The 27,064-nt window shown below is 35.7% G+C and overlaps 1 protein-coding gene across 2 annotated transcripts in view; it reads left to right on the top strand.

Moving 5' to 3' along the window:
* AIMP1 (aminoacyl tRNA synthetase complex interacting multifunctional protein 1) overlaps nucleotides 1-27,064 on the top strand; it is a 57,050-nt gene that overhangs the window by 2,000 nt on the left and 27,986 nt on the right. The window contains exons 1-4 of one of the 2 annotated variants that reach the window (XM_043973441.1): nucleotides 7,301-7,322; nucleotides 12,042-12,175; nucleotides 17,768-17,881; nucleotides 23,367-23,525. In XM_043973441.1, the coding sequence (XP_043829376.1) occupies nucleotides 12,067-12,175; nucleotides 17,768-17,881; nucleotides 23,367-23,525 (382 nt within the window). In that variant the 5' untranslated portion in view covers nucleotides 7,301-7,322; nucleotides 12,042-12,066. Of the gene's footprint in view, nucleotides 1-7,300; nucleotides 7,323-12,041; nucleotides 12,176-17,767; nucleotides 17,882-23,366; nucleotides 23,526-27,064 lie in introns of those variants that run through there. The other variant, XM_043973440.1, reaches the window with a different exon arrangement.

Raw genomic sequence — 27,064 nt, 5'->3', positions numbered from 1 at the left:
CTTTTTAAAAGTTTTTGGATCTGGGTAAAAGTCAGTTGGGGCTGCTAGGTGGTGCAGTGGAATGCCAGGCCTGGAGTCAGCAAGACCTGAGTTCAAATCCAGCCTCAGACACTTACTAACTGTGTGACCCTGGGCAAGTTACTTAACTGTTTGCCTTAGTTTCCAACTCTGTAAAATGAGCTGGAGAAGAAAATTACCAAGAAAACATCCAATGGGAATACCTGGAGCTGAAAGATGAAAGTATCTTGTGAGTGGAGAACATCCTTTGGTTATGAAGTGTAAAAAGAAGAGGAAAGAAAAGAAGACTAATACTTGTGTTCACAGTGAATTCTCACTTATTTATATAATAGAGCATATGTCTTATCTTTTTTATAGTTGTCAAGGGGTTATAGCAGTTGTTCAGGAGAGATACCCTTAACAGAAACTGGGAGGTTAGAAAGAGGGAAGTGTTTATGGAAAACAGTAATAACATATTTTACACATGTTGTGTTTGAGATGCCTAAAGGGCAGGCAGTGTCTAGCAGACAGTTGGTGATGCAGGACTGGAACCTAGGAAATAGGAGGCCATATATGTGGATTTGGGGATTTGAATCCATGGGAACTAATAAGATTGCCGAGAGGGAATATAGAGGCCTCAGAGTAGAGCCTCTGAGATATGTACTCCCATAACATAGTGGAAGAGTTGGGCGAGATGGAGATGGAGATGGAATATGGAGTATGATCCAGCAAAGGAGACTAAGGAGAAATAGTCAAACAAAAAAGAGAGTAGGAGAGATGGGTATTTGGGGAAGATTGGGGGGGGGGGGGTCCACAGTGTCGAAAAGTTCAGACTGAGAAAAGATAAAAGGATCTCTCCAACCAGCCTAGGACTGTAAGCCCAAGAGCTCTAGGGATAACAATCTGCCACGGAGCACCCTGCTTCTCTCTCAGTCCCACTCAGTCATCATCTCCAGAATCAACCCATATGGACTTACAGCCTAACAACTGCCTTAGCAGGTCCTACAGCCCTGACCCCCTCTGCACACACAACTATAGAAGACCTAGAAAAGAAAGTTCTTACCACTAAAATCCTTGGCACCCTCAAATGCTTCAACAACAGAAATGGGCATGGTTGGTTGTTTTTAATCAGTGGAAATGATGTTTTAAGAAGACGCATATCATCTGCTTTGCTATTCTCTATGGAATCTTTCCATCTGACTTGTACCTAAAACCTCAAATATAATATCTCCTCCATTGGAATGTGGGCTCCTTGAGTACATGAATTGTCTCTGACTTTCTCTTTCTATCTCCAGCCCTTAGCACAGTGCTTAATAATTTTTTTTTTCATTCATTCATACTTATTTTTAGCAGTTAAGAGATCTCTTATAGACGGGGAGGTGTCCTCTAGATGTTTGTGTTTTCTAATGACATCTTGATGATTGTACCAAGCTAGTAAATATTGCAAAACAGCCTACATGAGAAAATAATTGTTTAAAAGAATTGGCCTTTTTGTCCACACAGGAAAAACCAAATGGATTAAGAATTCCTTTTGTCAGTTGGATGAATAATAACTAATAGAGTTCACCATATGGGTGTGTGTATACAAAAATTTGTATGTGTATTATTCATGTGTGTATGTTTGGTTGGAAATCTTTTGAAAATAACCAGACATCAAAATTAGAGGTTGCATTTCTTTTAAAGTCTTAGACACTACAAATAGACCATGAGAGCATCATCCAGAAAAAATGGAGAAACATCCAATGGGGGTGGTGAGGCTGAAACACATTTAGAAGTAAAGAATTATACTGGAGAGGTGGTGTAAGGAATGCTGTCAAGGAAACATGGTACAAAATAAAGGTTAGTAATGTGACAAGCGCTAGGGGGAGCAGACCAGGTGCTCCATTGGTATCATTGTTCTCTTGTGAGGAACATAGGCAGGCCTGTGCCAGACTGACAAGAGAACATGGACAGGAATCACACACAGTTGACAGATGTGAATGGTCTGAGAGTTACATTGTTGGATGAAATATCAGTGAGATCCAAAGAGCAGTAAGAATATTACCAGGTATGTGGAAGGTACTGGATGCAGGATAAGGAATAAAGTATGTTGAAAATGTAAAGAGGATATTCCCTTCGTTTTTCTGAGCTCATTCAGAGTATTAAAGCAAATTAATGGCTCCAAAATGCTTTTTTAATTTAGTGTTATTCCCACGTGTTTATTAGTCAAATTACCAAATACCATTCTCCAAGGGAGAATATGATTTAATTCATTTAGTGCTTAAGTTACATTTGCTTTTATACCATATCTTATTTTCTATTCTATTGTCACACTCTATTTTCCCAGCCCTCTTGTCAAGTCTCAATGAGAATAAACAACATCAATCAACAAGTGTGCCAGGTGCTGAATGTGCAAAGAACAACAACAAAAAAAATGAGTCCCTGCTCTCAAGGAACTTTCTTTTGGGAAAAGCAGAAAAATGCAAAGGTGGGGGGTAGAAAAAGTGCTAATTAGATAAGTTCTAAATGGACACATGACATTAACATAAAAGATGACATAAACAAATTAGAGGAGCAAGAAAGGGTTTTTTTTTGATTAGTGGGTAAAAGTTCATGACTAAAAAAGGGATAAAGAGAATCATAGAAGAAGATAAAGTGGACAGTTTTGATCATATGAAATTAAAACATTTTTGCACCACCTATGCAGTTATAATTAGAAGGAAAACATGACCTAATTTTTTTTTTTTTTGCAGCAAGTTTGTCTGATATACTATATGGTCAGTAGATAGGAATAGGCAGTTTTGAAAGGAAGAAATCTTAGTCATCAGATAATCATGAAAAAAAATGCTCCAAAATAGCTAATGATTAAAAATGCACATTCAGACAACTGAAGTTTCACCCCACGCTTATCAAAATTGGCAAAGATGATTGTAGAGTAAAAGGCACTCTTGGTGGAGCTATGATTTGGTCTAGCCATTCAGGATGCAATGTGCCCCCTACTTCCCTAAAATGTCCATCCTTTTGACCCAGTAATACTAATACTAGATTGATAGGCCCAAAGAAATAAAAGAGGATAAGGACCTATTTTATTTATTTTATATATTTATAACAACTCTGTTTTTAAAAGCTAAGGGGATGCCATCTATTGAGGAATGTCTAAGCAAATTGTAGTGTATGAATGTAAATAGAATGTTACTGTGCCATAAGATGAACAATTTCAGAGAAATCTCTAAAGTTCTGAATAAATTCAGAATGAACGGAATGAGAATAAGTTCATAATAACGTCGTAAAGAAAAACAATTTTGAAAAACTTCAGAATTCTGATTAATGCATTGACAAACTACAATTCTAGAAGACTTAAAATTCAGCAAGCTACCCACCTTTGACAAAGAGAACATGGACTTGGGTGCAGAACAAGACATTATTTTCAGATACAGCCAATGTGGCAATTAGTCTTCCTTCACAATGTATATTTGTTCAGAGAATTATTTTTATTTCATTTATTTATTTTTATAATGAGGAGATGGGTAAGAAGATGTGGAGCCAGCAGTGGGATAGCAAAAAACAAAAAAAAAGGACAAGCATTTCATGGAGGCAATCAAGGAAGGCCAGAAAGATTTGTCACTATGCAGAACAGCTACAGGTTGCACTTGAATAACTTTTCTCTGTGCTTTTCACTGGCTGTCCATCACGACTAGAATGATTAATAGCCTCAGCACAAATCTTACCTTCTGCAACAGGTCTTTTCCCAGTCAGTCGTTCACCTGTATTCCTCTTTGCTCCGAGGTGACCTCATTTTCACTCCATGTCTTGCATGTGCATAGTTCACAGGTCATCTCCCCTTCTCCCCCCATTAGAATGTTAGTTTCTGGCAAGCAGAGGTGGGGTTTTCATCTTTCTTTGCATACCTAGTACACTGCTGATACTTAGTTAAGTTCTTAATAGGTACTTAGTTAAGTACTTAATATGTGTTAAGCATCTGTTTGTTATTGATAAAACTATATAATAGGGAGCTGCAGTATTATGAATAGTCCTCTTTTTTCTCTTCTACTGTGTACATGGAAATGCCCTTTTTGGGTAAGTTCGAAATAAAAATAAATTTTAAGAAAATAGGAAAAGGCTGTCTTTGTTGTCAGAGGATTGGGGTTCAAATCTTTTTCCTTCTATTTACTACCAGTAAATAGCACAAGTACCAGTAAATGGCACGAGTTATATATCTTGTTCTCATTTCCTCATCTGTAGAATGAGGAGTTTGGACTAGATCACCTCTGAGGTCTTTCTCTTCTCTTCTTTTGCAATTCTTTTGAGATACATTTGTATAAAATAAATACAAAATAAATGTTTAGTGAGGTAAGACCCAGCAGCTAGGGTGGTGCTTGATCTGAATCTGAAACATAGACACAGATTCTGTGATACAAAGGTGAGAAAGTAGCACATTCCAGGCTTGGGGAATAGCAAGGACAGTTTGAGGGAACTATGGAGTATGTGGAGGGAAGTAATATATACTGAAGTTGGAAGGTTGGTTAGGGTCACATTGTGAAAGGCTTAAAGAACAAAACAGAAGGTTATATTTGATCCTCGAGGCAATAGGGAGGCCACTAGAATTTATTGAGCGGGGAAGTGACATGGTCAGCCTTAGGCTTTAGGATATCACTAGGATGATCACTGCTATATGGAGGATGGATTGGAAACTATTGGTAGAGTAGGAAACCAGTGATGGAAACCTTAACTAAATAGTGACTGAATAAACAGAAAGAAACATAGGAGAGATGGGATAGAGGTAGAAATGGCATGATTTGGCCACCACATGATTGAATCTGCGAGGTCAGAGAGAGTGATAAGTACAGAATAATTCTGAGCTATTGTGAACATGGAAGACTAAAAGAATGGTAGCGCCGTTGGCAGAAATAGAGAAGTTTGGAAGAATGGTGAGTTTTCTGGGGAACTATGGGTTCTATTTTGGACATGTTAAGTTTGAAATGTTTATGGGCCATCTCATTTTAAATAATTGGGAGCTAATGTGGTCACCAAATTAAGAAATATATAGGTGATATTTCAGACTTCTATGTAACAGTTTTGTCCAAATTCCTCCCTCACCTATATAATTATTGACCATAATCATTAGTAGTATCATAAGATATGAAAGAAAATCCAATATGAGCAATATTGGTTTGCCAATTACTTTTTTTTCTCAATTATTTGGGGAGGGGAGATCTATTCATGTCATATGAATCCTTATGGACAATAATTGTCTCTCACCATCTCCTTTCTCATTTTGCTTCCTTAGCCGTTTATCTGTCTCTGTCTAGTGCCTTGCGTTTAGTTCACATTTAGTATTTGTTGAATTCATTTGACTTTTAAGATTCTCACCCCCATATACTAAACTACAGTTAGAACTTGATAAATAAATGGAAATTACTATGCCAAGAAACATTTTCAGTATGATGTGGTTGGTAAAAAGAGCACTCAGCAAATTAGTCATAAGACTTCGTTCTGGCATGCACTGGTTTTGTAATCATAGGCAAGTTAATTATCCTTTGATTCTGTTTGCTAGAAATGGAGATAATAATACTTCTACTACCTACTTTACACAGGTGTCACAAAGAAAGCAGTTTGCAGACTATAAAGTACACTATAATCTGAGTTCTTTGTGATTGTTCGTGAGCCATGTTTAATTTTCAGTTCTATAGAGTGCTTGATGGTTTCCAGGGTATTTTATTACCTTCATTTGTCTTTGAGCTCACAACAGCTACAGAAGAGGGCTGTCCCTACATATGGCTATCCTAAAATATGGTTCATTATTTAGAACAAAGGTTATGTTTATAGACGTTTAGACATTCTGCCATGTATCCCCATAAGATATATTTCTTTTTCATATAGGTAAACACTTTTGTGGGTATTAACTCATTACAACTCTCAGAGATGAGAAACTGAGAATCTGAGAGATTAGACTCATAACCCTCTCTGACCTCCCAGATTCAATCATGTGGTGGCCAAATCATGCCATTTCTACCTCTATACCATCTCCTGTTTACTTCTTTTTATTCAGTTGCCACTTGAATTAAGGTCTCCTTCATCAATAGTCCTCAATCCATCTTCCATACAGCAGCCAGTGATTATCCTAAAGCCTGTCAGAGATTTATCTAATTAAAATCTACGTCTCCTACTTCCTATATAAACTTCCTGCCTCCAAAAGGAACTTGATTAGAAGCAAAGGGCATAAAAAAATAGAAAAATGTATAGTAGGAAAAGGGGGTCTGAAAATAGAGTCTGGTTGAAGGAGAAAGGGTGATTCTTTTAATTAAGTCTGATCAGGTCACATCACCTCCCCTTTCTGCCTCTCCTCCCCTTCATTAAATGAATTCCAATGGCTTCCTATTATCTTCTAGGTCAAATACAAAATCTTATTTGGCTTTTAGAGCCCTTTATAACCTCGCCCTTTTCTTCTACCTTTCCAATGTTATAGTGAGATATAAGGGAGTAAGCTTCCCTCCTGTGATGTAAGCCTCCTTGCTCTCCCTAACACAAGATACTCCATCTCTGAAATCTCTGAATTCCCTCTTCAATTCTATCTCCAGGCTTCCCTGACTTCCTTCAGATCTCAGCTAAAATATCACATTCTACAAGAAGCCTTGCCCAGTTCCTCTCCTTAGACTGCTCAGCTTAGCACAGTGGCGGGCACATGGTACTTATAATAAATGCTCATGGTTGACTTAAGTCTTCTTATTTCTTTAATAATGAAGGTACACTCACCTTTGCCTATTAGCTACTCCTGGCTTAAGATCTTTTTTTTTTTTTTTTGGTGAGGCAGTTGGGGTTAAGTGACTTGCCCAGGGTCACACAGCTAGTAAGTGTTAAGTGTCTGAGACTAGATTTGAACTAAGGTCCTTCTGAATCCAGGGCCGGTACTCTATCCACTGTGCCACCTAGCTGCCCCCTTAAGATCATTTTAAAATGTTTTTCCTACTGTACATTCCTGACCCCCTTTCTTAGATGCATCTTTTTATTTAAAATAAGACTACCCACTGATCTACCTCTGAAGGAACTGACTCATCTCAAAAGTTCCAGACCCAGAATTTCAGGCTCTCTTAGTAAGGAAACTCCCTTTACCAATACCGATCAGCAGCTAACATGTAACTTCCTGATTTAGTTGCATGAAGCAGCACTGAGGGTAAATGACTTCCAAGGGTCATACAGCCAGTATATAGGAAAATTGCAACCTGAGTCCAGCTATTACTGACTACATGGTCCCATCCCTAACCATTTCACATCTCTTACTCTTGTATTTTATATTTCATTTAACTAGGATTTAATTACGATGGAATCCTAAATCTGCAGAATTTCAGGTATTTAATAATTGTTCTTCATATGACTTGTTGCAAAAGTATTTCCCTATAATAAGTTTTCTTCCAACATGAATAAATATGCTGTATACCATGTGTTTCTTTTATGAGTTTTATGCCTTACCAAAAATTTCCTTTTTTCCATTTTGCCTTTGCCAGTAACTTCTAAAATGAGTTTTGAAGGCAATTTTATTTGGTCTTACATTACCTACGAACATACAGGATTATCACTGCATTATATATTAGGCTGTTGTTGATAATGAGCTATCAGCATTGCTGGTTCGGTACTCAAAAGTAAAATACAAAAGTAAGGTTGTAGCATAGTTGTTTTCTCATTTTCCTTTCTTTCTCTTCCTTTCTTCCCTCCTTTCTTTTTCCTTCCTTCCTTCTTTCCCTCCCTCCCCGCCCCCCCTCCTTCCTTCCTGCCTTGTGGAGATGATTTGTGTATTGTGTTTTGTTGTTTGTTCAATGCACCCAGTTGGAAGAGGTGTGCCTAGGATTAGTAAGACAAAAATTTGGTATATTATGCATCATAATTTTGTGCTCAGTAAATCCAGGATAGAACTTTCCACTTGAATTTCTGGGAACACTGGAAAGCAATATTACAAAAATTAGGTCAAGTCCAACGTGTTAGACCATATACAATAAGTGGTTTGTGATTTGTGATTTGGATAAGTGGTATGGATATGTAATTTGAATATTAAAGGTCATACCATAAAATTTTTTAGAAAAAATAGATTATACATTTTATTTTACTAAGGGATGAATAGTTGACCAAACAGGAGATAAAGGCAATCACCCAAGATAAAATAGAAACCAGCTATCATTTTCAAATCACACTGTCTCCCTGTTCTCTACAGAGAGCTTTTGTACCTCCTTTTCCATTTGGCCAATTTGGCTTTTCAAGCTGTTGACTTTTTTTCATGACTTTCCTGCATCACTCTCATTTCCATTTTTTCCTCTACCTCTCTTACTTTATCTTCAAAGTCCTTTTTTAGTGCCTCTATGGCCTGAGACCAATTCATATTTTTCTTGGAAGCTTTGGATATAGGAACCCTGACATTGCTATCTTCTTCTGAGGGTGCACCTCAATCTTCCTTGTCACTAAAGAGACTTTCTATGGTTTGCACCTTTCTCTGTCTGCTCATCTTGCCTTTTACTTGACTTTTAACTCCTTCTTAAAGTGGGGCACTGTTTCCAGGCTACACTGAACCAAGGTTCAGGAGGTCCAAGGTGGTACAATTTAAGGAGCTGCAGGTTCTTCACTCACCTGGCCTGTTCTCTGGTGTGTGAGTAGATAACCCCAGGCCAAGCAGGAAGCAAAACTTTGTGTGGTATTGTTGTTACCTCCCAAGAGCCTGTACCCTTCCCTCACCTGGGCCACTGCTACTCAAGCCTACTTCCTGGTTCCCAGCAGGGGTGAAACACCCAAGTTCCACCTCAGCACCAGCAGAGACCCCTGTAATCTCCCCCCTGCCAACTGCTTAGCCGTCTTACCAGACTGTGAGCTTAGTTCCTGACAACACCGGCGCTGCAGCTGATTCAGAGGCTCCAGTTGTCTCTTTCTCTGGCTCCGGCTGCCTGGGACTGGATCTGTGTCAACACAACTGCAGGATTGGGCTCCACTCCTGCCCTAGCACAGCAGCCCCCACCTGCAGATCTTCTAAGCCATCTTTGGCTGGGAAATGATCTCAGCCTGTTCTTTTGTGAAGTCTGCTGCTCCAGGAATTGTCCTGTGGCATTATTTGGAGGGTTTTTTGGAGTGATCATGTTGTGAGTTCTGAGAGCTTACTGCCTTTCCTCTGCCATCTTCTCTCCCTGCTCTCTAGGCATCATTCTGTGACTTTCTACCCTATCATTTTTATAAACTGAAACTGTATTAGAGATAATAGATAGTATTTATATAGTACTTTCAGGTTTGCCACACCTTTTACAAATATTCATCTCATTTGACCCTTACAACAGTTTTGTAAGATAAGTGCTATTACTATACCTGGTTCAGTTGATGAAACTGAGTTCCAGGACCACACTGCTCCTAAGTATATGAGGCAGTTTTTAAAATTCAGATCTTCTTGATTCTAAGGGTAGCATTCTATCTCTTGTACCACCTGGCTGTCTAGCAATAATATCCTCTATTCATTCCTGTTTACAGCATTTATTTCCAGATGAAGTTTAAATTCCCAATATTTAAGCTAGGAAGCTAAATACACAGAGTGCTTACACTTAACTATGGCTTCTTTTTTTTCCTCAGTGATGATAATTTTTGCAAAGCAGCCTTTGTGGACAAGTAAAGGGAAGGAAATCTGTTTGTGTTAGCTTTTTTCTTCTAAAATCAAAATACAAAACTACTTTGCATTTTTACTAGTGTTTTTGTGTAAAACCTTTTCTTCTCTTTATTTTTGGGGGGAGGTAGAGATTGGAGTTTGCTGTTTTGCACCAAAGTCTACCCTATTTTCGTAAAGTTCCAAAACAGTTGGAAAGTTAAATCAGTTCTGTTTGTAGAGTGTTGGTTTGTCTACTAAGTGCTTATGATAAAACAGTTTTGTACAAAATTTGATGAACTTCTATTTCTGACTTCCTATTTCCAAAGAATGTTAGGGGAAAGGACCTTAGAGCTAATAATACAGCTTTCTGCTTACTGAACTGAATATTGCCTTCTTACTACTGAGTCTTGTTTCGTGATTTTTAAGAACTGTCAGCTTATTCCTTGGAGGTGATGGCATTTGGAAGAGTTTAGATTGTAGCTTCTTGGCATACTTCTAAAGCATACAATACTGTATATTTGCTAAAAATTATCTGCTGTATGTATAAAAACCAAAAAAAATTATTCAAGATTCTTAGAAATATTGGAATAGTCAACTTTGTGGGTTGCTCTGACACATATTCCTATTCTTTATTAGAAGTGATTGTTTTGAATTTTATAAACATTAAATTTTTCTGTTAGGCTTAAGAAAAGCTTTAGTGGAAGACAAATTAGAGTTTTTTGAATATCTTACAAAATGTCTAGCAGAATAATCATTGAATGCAATTATTAATTAATTATTTTTGAGGAAAGAAATGAGAATAGCTTGTGCTGCTGCTTTGCATTATCAAATTATTTTCAAATCATTCAGGTGATTTATTTTAAGATTGATGTTTTTGTTAGTCAACTTTCAAATGATGTCAAAGATTAGAGATTAAAATTAGTTATCATAATTTTTTTCATAATTTGTTAGGGAATAAAGGGGGAGAAAAGTCTGGTAAACAGCCAGCACATTTTATGATCTGAGGAGTTTTACTTAGCCAAGAAAACTTGATTGTTAGAGGAAAGATGATGGTGCTGGCAAAAGGTATTCTTTCCAGTTCTTTTTTAATGAGCTTTCCCTTTGTCTAAGCAAAGTGGTACTGTTGGTGATAATGTCTCAGTTAAACCTTTTAAAGAGTAACCTAAAATATCATTGCAACTTAGCCAAAATGAAGAAACAGGAGCCTCTTTGAAAAACACATCACAGTGATTTATGGAGGTAATTTCAGAGGTATTGATTTCTATATAAGCAACTAAGACTTTTTTTTTTAATGTAGTATTAGAATAAAGAGAGAGTTTTTTTGAGTTCTTATATTTTTAGTTAACTCTTGTTCAGAGAATTTTTCTTCTACATGTGGGCTTGGACAAATAGAAAATTCAGAGTTAATAATTTAGATGGTTGTATGTTGTACTAAAAAATCAGTTTTCATGCAGTATGTGGTCTATAGTGTACCCCAGATGATAAAATAACTTGTTGTTCCTCCATTGTTCTTTACTAAAAATACTTTCCAGTACCTCCTTCTACTTCCTATATTTTTTCCCTTAAAGTACAGTTATCCTTACTTATCTTTTTTCTTAATAAAGTATTCTCATCCTGAGCCATTTTTCAGTCATGAGTTTCATCCCACTAAATCTTTGATACCTTTGAGTTTCTAGTTCCACTTGCTTGTTTCCTAAGCTTTGGGCATTACTTTGTAGGCATTTGAGGCCACGGCTTTTATAAATTTATGAAGTGCTAATATGCATTTTAATTTGAAAGGGGAGTGTGCTTTGTAAAGTAAATCTATGATTTCATCACTATGGAGAAAATTTTTGCCATTTCTTTTTTCTTTATGTTGCTTTCCTAGGTAAGTATATGGCTCTTATTACTTAATTGATGAACTTAGTCTATGGTGGCAAGGTCACTTGATGTGGTAGAAGCAAGGTTTAAAAGAGAATTGAGCAACCCGGGTTTTTTTCAGACGGTATGTATAATACTAAACAATTTTTTAAAAACCAATAACTCAGCTAGAAAACAGTTGTAGAGGTGATTATTTTCCCACTTAGCATTAATGTCAAAATATGTTTGAAAAAACAGGGCAGCGAGGTGGCATCATGGCTAGAGTGCTAGCTTGGACATGGTTTCTTCCTCCCTGTTTAAGAATGCTTTTAATGTTGTAATTTGTTTTAATTTCCCCAAAATAAGTACACAACATAAAGTGTAGTTAAAGAGCATGCTTTGTTAAAGTGGAAAAAATTATTCTTACTACATGAAATCTTGCAAATATCTGTCATTAAACTTGATTGCCTTTTGCTTTTTCATAGGAAAAAAGGACTTTTCTACTCTTTTGATCACGTACTATGACATATGTGGTGGTGTGTTACTAGTTGTTTTTCAGTGCATGATTTGGGAAATTGTAATAAAATATTCAGATTAATCTGTTCCTCTGTTCCCTCAGGATTTTTTCTCGTTCCTGGATAAAGATGGCAGCCAATAAAGCAATTCTGAATAGACTGGAACAAAAGGGTGCAGAGGCTGATCAAGTTATTGAATACCTAAAGCAGCAAGTTGCTCTACTAAAGGAGAAAGCAAGTAAGGAAGTAAAAAAAAAAAATTGCTAAATAGATACTTAAAATCACCATTATGTAGTAAAATGCATACATTGATGGAAGAGAAAAAGGTCTTTTTATGGATAAGTAACTTCTCAAAAATGACTTGGCTATATGAAAGGATATAAACATTTCCCTTAAACATTTTAATTGTATTTTGTAATGTTATGGACTAATAGTGGCTAAGAGGTATGTATTGGCTACAAAACCAATATAAACTGCACTTAGTGAATATTTCTAGGTATACACTGAAAAATTACTGAGCCCTCAAGGAACTAAGATTTAAAATTGCATAATTTTCAGGTGAAAGTGTGGGTTGGGTTTGAGATTGGGGATAGGCTTGAGCAAGACCAGGTATCTCCTTCATTATATATGGAAAAGGCTACATACTTTTTTTTTCCTGATAAAAGTTTTTTTTTTTCCAGTTTCATGTAAAGATAGTTCTCAACATTTGTTTGTACAAGCTTTCCAATTTCAGATTTTTCTCCCTCTCTCCCCCCTCCCCTAGACAGCAGGTAATCTGATATAGGTTTATATATATATATATATATATATAATAACATTAAACATATTTCTGCATTAGTCATGTTATAAGAGAAGAATCAGAGCAATGAGAAAAAAACCTCAAAATAGAAAAACAACAGCACCAAAAACAAAAGAAATAGTATGGTTCAATCAGCATCTATACTCCACAGTTCTTTTTTTTTTTTTCTTTTTCTGGATTTGGAGATTCCCTTCCATCATGAGTCCCCTGGAACTCTCCTGTACCATTGCACTGGTGAGAAGAATCCAGTCCATCACAGTTGATCAACACACAATGTTGATGATACTGTGTACAATGTTCTTCTGGTTCTGCTCATCTCACTCATCATTAGTTCATGCAAGTCCTTCCAGGTTTCTCTGAACTCCTCCTGCTCATTGTTTCTTACAGCACAATAGAATTCCATTACATTCATATACCACAATTTGTTCAACCATTTCCCAGTTGATGGGGAACCCCTCAATTTCCAATTCCTTGCCACCACAAAAGCCTACATACTTTTATGGAAATTTAAGGTGGTGTTTGAAGTAAAGAAAAATATTTAATTATTAAATGATAGTTACCTGCTTTATTAAAAGGAGCTTCCTCACTGACAGTTCCCTACACCGAAGAAGTCACAGGTCAAATCCAAAAATAATACCATACTAATAAAAAGCAACGTGTCACAGTGGATAGAGTGCTGGCCATGGAGTCAGGAAGATCTGGGTTCAAGTCCTGTCTCTGACACACATTATCTGTGAGACCATAGCAGGTCTCTACTCTCTCAGTGCCTCTGACACCTCTCTAGAACTGTATGTTTTAGCTAAAATATGCATATAAATCTCTGAGGATACTTTCCCCATAAATTTGCATCTTTTCCTAGCAAATCAAATTGCAGTTTAAGATTCTTCTTCTATCCTCCCCAAAATTATACTAAGATTTATATATTTTTGGAAAGTTTATAAATTCTGTTATTTTCATTGAAGTTCTTTGTGGCATGCTAATTTTTTTCTATCTGAATACAGGATATTTTGAAAACTTATTTCTTCCCCAGAAGTTTATTTTAGGCAAATATTCCCCAACCCTCTCAAATTCACACACACATGCATGTATGCACACACATGCACGTATGTATGCATGCATGTGTGTACATGTGTGAAAATATCACCAAATCACTTAAAATTCTTTTTTTGAGTAACTTTAAAAATTATATGTTTAAGCTTTTCCCCAGTCTGAAGGTGTCATCTGAAAGATTAACAGTGCTATCCATTAAACTACTAGTCTATAAATAATTCTTTTACAATAATATGATTTAATTAATACCGCTCCTGTGGTTTCTCAACATGGTGTTCTTTGTTCAGTTGTTTTTCAGTCATGTCCAGCAGTTTTTCATGACCCTATTTGAAATTTTCTTAGCGAAGATACTGTAGTGGTTTGCCATTTCCTTCTTCAGCTCATTTTACAGATGAGGAAACCGAGGCAAAAGTGACTTGGCATGGGTCAAACAACCAATATGTGTCTGGGGCCAGAATTGAACTCAGAAAGATGAGTCTTCCTGATACCCACTAGCCACCTAGAAGCTCTTAGTTTTCTAGCCCTAGCTAAACAACTTACAACAAAATAACTATATGGCTTTTAATGTTAATGAGTATCAGTTTATTCATTTTTTTTTTTAAATCTGAGATTGAGGACAGGAGTGGACTAGAGTGTATTAAGGCTCTGGCTCATTCTAAAATACTGTGATTATGTTTTGAAAGGATGCATGATTTCATAAGCATAGACTTTCCTTCCTTCTGGAGATCATAGGTATCTACTTGGTTAGAGTGGAAATGCGGTACATTGGATAGTCAGACTCCTGGGCTCAACAGTGATGGGCAGATCACTACAGTTTTATAAACCTAGATTTCCTCAGATTACACAGGTGTGGGGAGCACACTGTAAATGAAAAGGTATTGGTAGGGTGAAGCCAAGATGGCAGAGTAAAGGCAGAGAATTACCTGATCCTTCCCAAATTTCCCTCCAAAAAAACCTTAAAATGTCTTAAAACAAATTCAGGAACCACAAAAACTAACAAGAGGACAGTGTGAAACAATTTTTCAGTCCAAGACAACGTAGAAGGTCAGCAGGAAAATTTCTCACTGTGGTAAAAGTGGTGTGTCATCCAACACAGGCCATGCCCCCACAAGCCAACAAGCAGGCACACTAGAGTGTGTGACAGCAGGGGAATGGGGACTCAGAAAAGAATGCTTGTAGTCACTGACAGACAAGTGCACAGACCAGGAGAGCGGTTCTTAGATACCGTAGAAAAACTGAAAACTTAGACACCCAGAATGAATTCTGAAAACAGCAGTACAAAAACACTCCCAAAAAACAACCACCCGGGCAGCTAGATGGCTCAGTGGATAGAACACTGGCCCTGGATTCAGGAGGACCTGAGTTCAAATCTGGCCTCAGACACTTAACACTTACTAGCTGTGTGACCCTGGGCAAGTCACTTAACCCCAATTGCCTTACTAAAAAAAACAAAACAAAAAAACAAAAAAACCCAAAACAAACAAAAAAAACCAACCAACAACAACAAAATGAAACTTGAGATAGTGCCTCCTCTACCCAGGAACAGAACCCAACTGTACCATTAATTTGAAGAAAGTCAAGAAATAGGCTGAAAATGAGCAAACAATAAAAAAAGAACTTGACCATAGAAAATTACTATGGTGAGAGGGAAGGTCAAAACACAAAATTCAAAGTCAGAGGAAAAAATGTGAATTGGTCTCAGGCCCAAAAAGAATTCCTGGAAGAGATCAAAAGGGATTTTAAAAATCAAATAAGAGGAAGGGGGGGAAATGGGTGAAGAAATGATGAAGATGCAAGAATATAATCAAAAAGGAGTCGATAGTTTGGTAAAGGAGGCACAAAAATCCACTGCAGAGAAGAACTCCTTAAAAAAACAGAGTTGGTTAAGAGGAAAAAGATGTACAAAAATTCACTGGAAAAAAAAGGAACTCCTTAAAAAGTAGAATTGGCCACATTAAAAAAATAGGTGCAAAAGCTCTATGAAGAAAATTATTCCTTAAAAATTAGAATTTGGGGGGCAGCTGGGTGGCACAGTGGATAAAATATCAGCCTTGGATTCAGGAGGACCTGAATTCAAATGTGACCTCAGACACTTGACACTTACTAGCTGTGTGACCTTGGGCAAGTTACTTAACCCTCATTGCCCTGCAAAATAAAATAAAATAAAATAAATTAGAATTGGGCAAGTGGAAGATAATGATTCCATGAGATATCAAGAAACAATAAAATCAAATCAAAAGAATGAAAAAGTAGAAGAAAATATGAACTATATTATTGGAAAAGCAACAGGCCTACAAAATAGATCCAGGAGAGATCATTTAAGAATTATCCAACTACCTGAAAGCCATGATTGAAAAAAGAACCTAGACATCATCTTTCAAGAAATTACCAAGAAAACTTCGCTGATAGCCTAGAACCAGAGGATAAATAATATTTGAAAGAATCTATTAATTACTTCCTGAAAGATCCCAAAATGAAACTCCCAAATTCCAGAGCTCCCAGATCAAGGAGAAAATATTGTAAACAGCCAGAAAGAAACAATCCAAATATTGAGGAGCCATAGTCAGGATTATACAACATTTAGCAGTGTCTTCATTAAAGAATTTGAGGGCTTAGAGGTTATATTTGAACTCAGATAGGTGTGTCTTCATGACTTCAGGCCCAGTACTCTATCCACTGTGCCACCTAGCTGCCCCTCCCCCAAAATAAAATCATTATAGCTGCTTTTCTTGTTGTGGCAAAGAGTCAGAAACTGAGTGGATGCCCTTGTAGTATATGCTTGTGCTCTAAGAAATGACAAGTAGGATGCTTTCAGAAAAACCTGGAGAGTAGGGAGCAGCTAGGTGGTCCAGTGGATAAAGCACCTGCCCTGGATTCAGGGGGACCTGACTTAAAATCCGGCCTTAGTAGCTGTGTGACCCTGGGCAAGTCATGTAACCCCAATTGCCTCTCAAAAAAAAAAAGAAAAGAAAAACTTGGAGAGGCTTACCTGAAGTGGTGAAATGTAAAGTGAGCAGAACCACGTGAACAGTGTACATGGTAATAGCAGTATTGTACAGTGATCAACTATGAAAGACTTCACTATTCTCAGCAGGACAATTCCTAAGACTCCTGATAAAAAATACTGTTTTCCTCCAGAGAAAGAACTGATAGAGTCTGAATCCAGATGGAAACTTTTTTTTTTTAATTTTTCTTTCTTTGGGCTGTGTTTTCTTTTATAACATAACTAATGTGGAAATATGTTTTGCATGACATGTATGACCTGTATCAAATTGCTTGCCAAAACAGGGTAGGGTTAGGATAGAGAGGAAGAGAATTTGGAAACTCAAAATTTTTTAAAATGTATCTTAAGTATTTTTACATTTAATTGGAAAAAATTAAAAAAAAATTTTTTTTAAGTCATTGGTAGCTGATAGAGAATATCTTTGAAGATATCTTAGTGGAATGTGATAGAAGGAAGGAGTCTCCTGGAAAATGGTAATTAGGTTACAACAATATTACAGTGACTCCCTTAGCTAAGAAAAGAGAGCCAAGGAAAAGTTGTCTTTTCCTTTTTAGGCTTCATGGTAAAGGTGTTATTTCATTCATTTTTTAAAATATGATGTCTGTTTAATACCTGCCCCTCCTTCTTTGGCTTTTTGTGTTCTCTCCCTTTTCTCTAGTCTTAGAAAAATGAGATGCTGGTCTGTTTTCTTCTGGTATCAACGAAGGGGAAAATTTTGTTTTCTATTTTAGTCACTTTAGAGAAGCCAGGTTAATGACCTATAAGTAAAATATTTTTTTCTATTGTTAACTTTAACATAATCTTTTTTTTTTTAATTCACCATTTAAATTTTTTTAAAGCACTGTTAACAAAAAGGAATGGGTCAGTCACCTAACTAGTGGGTTTTATTCTACTTCCAGCAAGTATATTATTTCTTAAATTGTTTAACAAAATGGAATTTTAAAAAATTCTAATGTACCTAACTTTATTAATTTTAGTTTTACAGGCAACTCTCAGAGAAGAGAAGAAACTACGTGTTGAAAATGCTAAACTGAAGCAAGAAATTGAAGGACTTAAACAGGAGCTCATTCAGGCTGAAATTCGCAATGGAGGTGATTAAAATAGAAAAATGAAAATTATGTCTAGCTTCCTTCTGCTCTCATTTCATGTTTACCATGTTGTTTAATACTTAGAATTTCATTTTTGTTGTTTCAAATAGACTTATAGTTTTAATTAAATTATAATGGTTGTTTCAACGTGAAATTATCATTACTAAATAAACTGAAAATATTTCTGATATAACTAGAATGATGTTAGGCATTTCCTTAAGACAAATAAAAACAAGCCCAAATGAATTGTTTTCCTTTTGAGTAGCTGTTAAATTCTCACTGATAGTTTCTGGGTCTGGATGTAAGGTTTCTTAATTTTAAATACTGCCCATTTAAAAAAAATTTTCCCTTTGCCACAGATACTCAAATAAACATATAATTTTCAGGCTTTCTCTTTGTATAAATTATATAAAAAGAGCTAATCTTTTGATTTAAATTGTCCCGTTAAATTAGTTTACAAACAGTAGTAGTAGATACAGCCTCATTATCAAAAGAAACATTTCTTCCTTTCTTTCTTTTCTTTTCTTTTTACAGGGCAGTGAGGGTTAAGTGACTTGCCCAGAGTCACACAGCTAGTAAGTGTCAAGTTTTTTATGTCGGATTTGAATTCAGGTCCTCCTGAATCCAGGGCTAGTCCTTTATCCACTGCACTGCCTAGCTGCCCCCCAAAAGAAACATTTCTTCAAGAGTATACTGTCTCAAGAAAATTTTAGGAAAAGTGTCCCCACACTTGAGTAGTAGCCGCAATTTTGACTCCATCTCATTCCTTCAGGGAATTAAGTACTTTTACATGTTTGCTAAAGTTAAAAGAATGTCATATTAAGTTATAATTAAAAATACATTGAGTCTTAAAAGGCTGCTATTTTAAATGATAACATTTATGTTTTCATAAGTTCATAGCACAGAAAGAACTTGAGGTGTGAGGATTTTTACTCTTTGCTACTTGTCAGATTCTTTTGTGTAGCTTATCCAGCATTTCAGTTTAGACATGGAGTTTGAGATTGGGAACAGGACTTAATCATTTAATCAAACCTTGTGCTTTTACTGATGAAGAAACTGGTGTCTGGAGAGCTAAGATTGTCTTGCCCTAGGTCATAGAGGATATTAATTACAGGGCTAGAACCTGACCTTCCTATTTCCAAAATTACATTTATCTTTCAAGTTTAATATCTTTAAGGAATTTAAAATAATTGAAATAAAAAAATATGTAAAGAATATGCTTTTAAAATTTTTTTTAAATTATGAATTGCCATGTTATAGGCAAACCTGGTAAATTTGGAAGCCCTTTACTATATGTACTGTACAGAATGAGTACTTTGTATCATACAAGTATATTGTATCATAAAAATACATTTACTCAGGGCAGCTAGGTCGTGCAGTGGATAAAGCACCAGCCATGGATTCAGGAGGACCTGAGTTTAAATCTTGACACTTACTAGCTGTGTGACCCTGGGCAAGTCATTTAACCCTCATTACCCCACCAAAAAAACCCAAAATACATTTACCTATATAGAGTAAATGTACACTTTATACTTATTTGTAAATATGAACTGGGAAAAAGAGGGGAGCTCTTTTGCTAATTCCTTTTGTATATCTTTTTTTTTTTTAATATTCCTCTTCCAAAAAATTATTTGCTTGTTACTTTCGTATCCCCAAATCATGACAGAGGGCCTGGCATACAAGTGTTTAATAAATTTAATAAATTCTTGACTGGAAAAAAATGTTTGGATACAAAAATTTTTTAATAATATTTTATATTTTATAGACATTGTATTGATAATTTGGGTTTCTCTTTGCTTTTATGAAGAGTAATTACTCTATTGCTCAAAGAGCCATTAGGGATGTGAAATAAGATATTAATTAACTTGGGGGAAAAGATCTCTGGCCTTTCACTAGCTTCAGCAACACCAGCTGCTTATAAACTAAACTGGTCAGTTTAGTTTAAAAATACTAATTTAAAAGTATTCATAACAAACATTTCAGGATTTTTCTCTGCCATGGACCTCAGGTTTTCTTATACTAAAAAGTTCTTCCGGGACAGCTGGGTGGGGCAGTGGATAGAGCACCAGCCCTGGAGTCAGGAAGACCTGAGTTCAAATCCAGCCTCAGACACGTAACACTTACTAGCTGTGTGACCCTGGGCAAGTCACTTAACCCCAATTGCCTCACTAAAAAACAAAAACAAAAACAAAAAATATTCTTCCATTTCCTACCTCACAAGGCTTTGGAAACCTTAAAGTACAGTGTAGTAGTGGGAGGTGTTATTATTACTTTTTATTTAGTATACCTGGAGATATTTTAGAATTTGTGTGTGTTTGTTTAAAAAGTGCCTAGGCTTGCTTTTAGAGAAGGAAGCATCAAAATCAAGGAAAGTCATTGTTTAATAGCATTTCTAAGACCTCAGTATGTGCCAGAGACTGTAGATATAAATAACAAAACAATTCACAAAACCCAACAACATCAAAAAGGGAGGTTTTATTTCTTCAAGCAATAGGAAACACAAACTTAAAGGCACCTTTGGCTTTACGTATTTCCCATGAACCCGGAGTTTGGCCAGGTCTCTGCATCCTGGAAGGAGTCAACTCCCATAAAGAGTCAGTCTCTATCTGAATCAGGAGCCCCCTCAGCCTTTGAGAACTTTGGTGTTTATAATATCAAATTATAGTCACAGAACAAATCACCAAACTCAACTACCTATAACTACATCTCAGCACTTTACCTTTGTTTAGTCCTTCCAAATCCCAACACTACCTATCACCTCCTGAATTACACAAAGTCCTTGATTGTATCTGTATTGATGGAATCAGGTCTGTGGGTAGGACTTTGGTTAATATCAGTAACCCTGCATCTCATAAAGGAAGTTCCTTTTACCCGAAAATAATAATTTACAGATACTCTTGACTCCAAATCTCTAGAACAACATTTAGGAATTTTATTTATTTATTTAACCTTCCCCATATATCCAAATTTGACCTCCATACAGCTACATAAAATAACAAAAAAATATTACAGGGGTAAAAACAGCCTCTAAAGGATACTAAGTATTTTTTCTTGAAACAATTTTTTTTATATCAGTAAGTTATATCAGCATGGCTACAAAAGTTTGAAAATAGAGTGGCCTTATTACAATTGGAATTATATAATACTATTTGTCAAAATAGAAACATTTGAAATCCTATATTCTTCTCTAATTGATTTTCATATAATAGCTCACCTAAACTTTGAATCTGCCATCTAGTGGCTACTTCAATATATTTCAAGTCCATAGTTTCACTCTCAGTCACAATTTTTGCATAATCTATGTAACAAATAAAATAGAGTGGATTTTAAGCATTTTTGTTTTCAATTGCCATCTCTCAACAGCATCGTTCTGCCCAGGGGAAGATTGCCTTTCATTTATTATCTCTAATACTATCTTTTGTTTCCTTTGGATTCATAGATAATATACTAAGCATAATTGCTGCTTTCTTTTTTCCCGTCTGTCAGAAAAGGCAGACTTTGCTATTGTCCTTTGCCATAGCCCAAATTTAAACTCTGTGCTATTTATCTTTTCACATAATTGTCTAGTACTTTTTTACTGATCATTATTACAAAACATTGTTGGTCAGAGAACCCTTAGATTGCCTTTGCCTTTTAGTGATTTTGAAAAGTCTTTCATAAGAGATAAATAAGGATGTGTATCCTCCAGAAGAGATCAAAAAAGGTATCCCAAAAATGTTGATACGTTTAACCACATGTATTACGAATGCTTCTTGAGGAGGCAGCTAGGTGGCGCAGTGGATAAAGCACTGCCACAGGATTCAGGAAAACCTGAGTTCAAATTTGGCCTCAGGTACTTGACACTTAGTAGGTATGTGACCCTGGACAAGTCACTTAACCCTCATTGCCCCATCCAAAAAAAAAAAAAAGAGTGCTTCTTGGAGAAGGAAAAATCTTTCCACTGCTATATTTGAAGTCTCAAAACTGAGCATGCTTTTTGTTATTTAAATAATAATAGTTTATATAGAATGTAAAGGTCTATTCAGTTGTTTCAGAACAAGACGATCTTACTAAAACTTGCAAAAGTTGAAATGACTTTTCAAAGACACACATCTGTTAAATGTAAGACCTACCATATAAACCCATGTCTGCTGACTCAAATATAGCGTTCTATTTACTATTACTATTTAACCAAGTTAACCCATAATTTTACATATATAGATTGCAACCCCTAGTGTATTTTTATTGACTATTACTGCAAAATAGATTGAGGGTTTTTGGGGGGGTTGTTGGGGGTTATACAGTGCTACAGTGCAGAACGGTGTACAAAAATAAATTGAATTCTACATAGTATGATTATCTTTTACTTTTAGAAATATTTTACCAAGTAATATCCATATACCCCAGATTTTATGGTGCAATCTTGATGTCTGGGGTAGGGGGGTGGGAATACACACACATACACAAACTTTTAATGAGGCATTATAAAAGGAATATTATTTGGCTGGCCACATGTTCAGTTTTTTATTTAGAAAATTTAGTCACCTGACACCTGAGATAATACATAGTTTCTGTATTTAAATTTATTTTATTTTATTTTTAAATGAGTAATTTCCTTTAAATATCTTTTAATCTGTTTAAAAGTAGAATTCTTGGGGCAGCTGGTGGCACAGTGGATAAAGCACCGGCCCTGGATTCAGGAGGACCTGAGTTCAAATCTGGTCTCAGACACTTGACACTTACTAGCTATGTGACTCTGGGCAAGTCACTTAACCCTCACTGCCTGCAAAAATAAAAATAAAAAAATAAAAATGGAATTCTTTAAAGTATCATTTTCATTCACCATTCCTCATTCAACAATGACTGCATGTTGTAGTCCAGTTATGGACAAGATAATGTAATCCTGTATGTGAAATTATTTTGCAGACATTACCCTAAAAATTATAATTGTCTAGCAGTGAACAGTTATTGGTTTTAATCTAGGTAATTGCTAATCTAGAGTTTTATTCCTGCATAGTAATTGGACAAATGAGTCATATTTTCAAGTTTTCATTAGCATGAAATCTTGTCCATACCGAATATTGATGTGCACATGAAATAGTATGTTTGTTTTAGAAGTATGGCTGTAACTATTCCATTTATTTCCTTCATCCTTAGAAAGTATTGATTAGGGAGTCAGAAGTAGGGTTCTTTCCATTTAAAAAATGTAATTTAAATGTACATTATTATTTTTCTAATTACTATTTAGGCTGCTATATGGTACAGTCCTGAGACTGGTTGGGAAGACCTGAGTTTAAATGTGGCCTCAAACCTCTACTTGCTTTATGACCTTGGACAAGTCACTCAGTCTCTATTTACCTTAGTTTTTCCACTGTTGTGAGATGCAAATGTAAAAAGCCCTTAGCCTAGGACTTTGCACATGGTAGGTGCTATGTAAATGCTAACTATCTTTACTACTACTTCTTTTGTGTTTTGTTTAAACATTTTATATTTCAATATTCTCTTTTAGTGAAACAAATACCAATTCCATCTGCTCCATCAGTTCAAGCTAATTCTACATCCACACTTTCTGAAAATATAATACAGTCCATATCTACTCCAGTCTTGCCTTCTGGTACCAAAGGAGAAGAAGAAGAAAAGAAAAAGAAAGAAAATGTGGAAAAAAAAGGTATTTTCACATTTGAAACTTGTTTAGCTTCTCACACAGTTGATAAATACATTCAATCATACTTTAATTTTTTAAAAAAAGAGAAACAACCTAACTTATTTAGAGACAGAAAAACCTAATCACATGTTTATAATTGGCACTATGATCTCTTTTTTTTTACTTTAAACAATTTCATTACACAAAGGTTGTCACATGATTAGATATGTCTCTACTTTGTACCCAATTTTAATTAGTCTTCATCTGCACAAGAAGGCTGCTTTTGAACTTTCCTTTTAGTGAAAAAAACACTAAAGTTCTGATATAACAAAATAATAGTAAAAATCCCTTTCCTTCCTTCTTTTGGAAGCAGAGTGTTGCCACATGAATCTTGTGCCAGTATCAGGAATGTATAAAAGAATGTCTTTTTATTCAAAATATACAAAATAAATCATCTGTGGGCACAGATATTGACAGCAATGAACCATTACTTACTTTGTCAACCAAAAACCAGTCGTTGATGCTTATAATGATTTTCTTAAGTACCAGCTTTTACTTCAATCATTCTCTTCAACTTACTTCTCTGAATTTCTTCAGTGAGAACACTGCCTTAGAAACATCACAGTGCCTAGTGACAGAACACTGGTCTAGGAAAGTAGAACATGCGCTATACCTTTCATCCATCCATTCATTCCTCCTATGCCACATTTATTCTCTTCTTTAGGAATTTCCAAGGTAACAACTTCTGTCCTTATGCAAAACCCTATACCAGAAACACCCAAAAAAGCAATTCTGGTTTAAGCACCAATTTCCATGTAGAAGTTGCTTATTGGACTTCAGTATCACTTTGTAAAAGAAAGTTTGTCCGATTTATTCCAGCATGGCCATGGTTCATGTCATTTTGGTTTAATTCACCCTCCACTTTTGAAGTGCCTGTGGAGTGGTGAAACTGTAGTGCCGTGCCTTTAAGGAGCTCATATCTTATATGGGGAAACATGAACACAGACACACCCAAACAAAATATATTCAAAGTAATTTGAGGGGTTGGGGAGGAGCAGTAACAACTGAGAGCATATGGAGAGGACTCAGGAGATGATACTTGAGCTAAGTTTTATTTTTATCATGCCTTTTTAACAACTCTGGTCATAATTTTTTTAAAAGGCTCTGTTCAGTATTATTATATGGCCTCTACAAGGGTAATCATGCAGATCAACCTGAGTTGATGTTTGTAAAGGGATAAGAGGTGATAAGACAAGGGAGCAAGGGAGTCAAGTGTAGAAGAGAGACAAGTAAAGATCATGGACTTGTGATTTCATTAGTCTGTGCAACCTTTTTTTGGCCTTGCTTGAAGATCCCACTTTTCTCCTTTGGTAAACTAATTAATTATCACTTCCTAGAAAACTCCTCACCTCTTCCCACAAGATTTTTCCCTGTATCTGCTACTAGTTACTTTAAAGTTTACTGAGTACTTTATTACAGCCTTGTAAGGTAAATCATGCCAGTATTATTACCTCAGGTTTTTCTTTGCAGGAATCGTCACTTTTTTAAAAAAGAAAGAAAAATTCATGCTAATCAAGGATTCCTTAGTCTCTTTGCAGCAGTGTTTTTTCACCTGTCTCAGCTACAGTATGATTATTATGGAATTCTTTATTCTTAGGGATCTCTAGAAATCAATCAGTAAACAAATGAGCACCTACTATGTCCTACAATAAGATGGCAAAAATGAAACCGGCCCTTAAGAAGTTTATTTCCTGTGAAGGGAAACACTTATGAATTATCAATTTTAGGCATACACCACATGGTCATAGAGACTGGACTTGTGATTTTATTGTGATTTTATTTTATTTTATAGAGGTAATTCCTACATGAAAAAAATTCTCTATACTCATGCTAGGCCACACCTGCTCTGAAACTTCTGAATTTAGTTGCCCAGAGCCTTGAGAGATTTAAGAGATTTGTCTAGAATCACACAGGCATTATGAGTCAGAGGTCGAACTTTGCCTTACATATCCCTTTAAGGTTTACAAAGCATTTTACATATGAAATCTGGTTTTCTTGACTTGGATGAGCTCATCCACTATGCCACCGTGTCTCACATATGACACGTGAGTATATAATATAAAGAAAGATAAGTATAAGATAACAGTTTATTACAGTGGAGTCAGCTAGTAAATAAAACACTCATACCAGGGTAGGGTTTATCAAAATCTCTACAAAGTAGAATGAAGGGTCAAACCTAGTGAAATGAAATTTAATAGATAAAAGTGTTAAGTTTTATATTTGGGTTTTAAAATAATTTCAAATAAGTAAGATGGTTGAAGTTTAGGTAGAAAACAGTTAATATTACTAGGTCAACATGCATTATTTACTGCCAGCTCTGCTGGTACTTTGTTAAGTGCTGGTTTAGTAGGCTACAGTTTTACTTTCAATTAAGTGTGACACAGTATTCAAAAAATCCTTGTGTTTATAGTCTTAGGAGGAATCTAATGTTCAAACAAGAGAAGTCATAGACACCACCACCACACACCCCCCGCCAACCTCTTTCTGCCCCCAGAACTGATTTCAAGTATTTTGTTCATTAATGGGTGCCATGTTTTAGAACATTGAACTGGAGGGCAACCAGGATGAATAAGGGACTAGAGATGGTGCCATTTCAGAATCAGTTAATGGAAATTTAGCCCAAAGCACAAGCGTATTTGATAGGACTTTTCATATATTTGTCATATATTTGAAAAAAGAGAGATTAAAATACATATTCTTGAACTCAGAGGGCAGAGCTAGGAGGAACAGTAAAAAGTTATAGAGAAAAAATTCAGCTCAATATAAGAAAAACTTCTTAACTGCTGTTTTGAAAGTTAATCTGTTCTTCCTTTCTAGAGATTTTACTAATTGGAGTAGATGACATCTAGGTTGTTTTTTGGTTTTTTTTTTCAAGTTTGAGATGCCATAATTTTGTGCTATTTATGCTCTTTGAGATGTGCTTGTTCCTAGTTGTTGTTTATTGGTTCAAGTATATCCTTAGCTATTTTGGATACCATTTTTATAGACTTACAATATTTTCATTGATTTGTGCATGTTGTGTATTGAATTTTGGTCTTCATGTGTTGAATATCTATTATTTACTAGCAGTTTGAAGTGGAATTTTTTACAATTGCATATAGAATCCCTTTTAAATGCGTCTTAAAAAAATATTGTGGGGGGCAGCTAGGTGGCGCAGTGGATAGAGCACCGGCCCTGGAATCAGGAGTACCTGAGTTCAAATCCGGCCTCAGACACTTAACACTTACTAGCTGTGTGACCCTGGGCAAGTCACTTAACCCCAATTGCCTCACTAAAAAAAAAATGTGTGTGTATATATATATATATATATATATATATATATATATATATATATATTGTGGATAACGGCTTCATGTGAGCAGTTCTTGACATTTTGTTAATAGTTTCTAGAATCTTATATAACTGTGACTTGAAAATTAGAGTTTAATAGCACTTTAATTTTTACTCAATTTTTCCAAATGTATATACCTACTTTTTTCACCCAATAAACCAGAATCGAAATA

Source organism: Dromiciops gliroides, chromosome 6 (genome assembly GCF_019393635.1).
Source record: "Dromiciops gliroides isolate mDroGli1 chromosome 6, mDroGli1.pri, whole genome shotgun sequence".
Taxonomy (NCBI): domain Eukaryota; kingdom Metazoa; phylum Chordata; class Mammalia; order Microbiotheria; family Microbiotheriidae; genus Dromiciops; species Dromiciops gliroides.
Note: the sequence above shows the minus strand (reverse complement) of the source record. Positions and strands in the feature narration are given on the sequence as shown.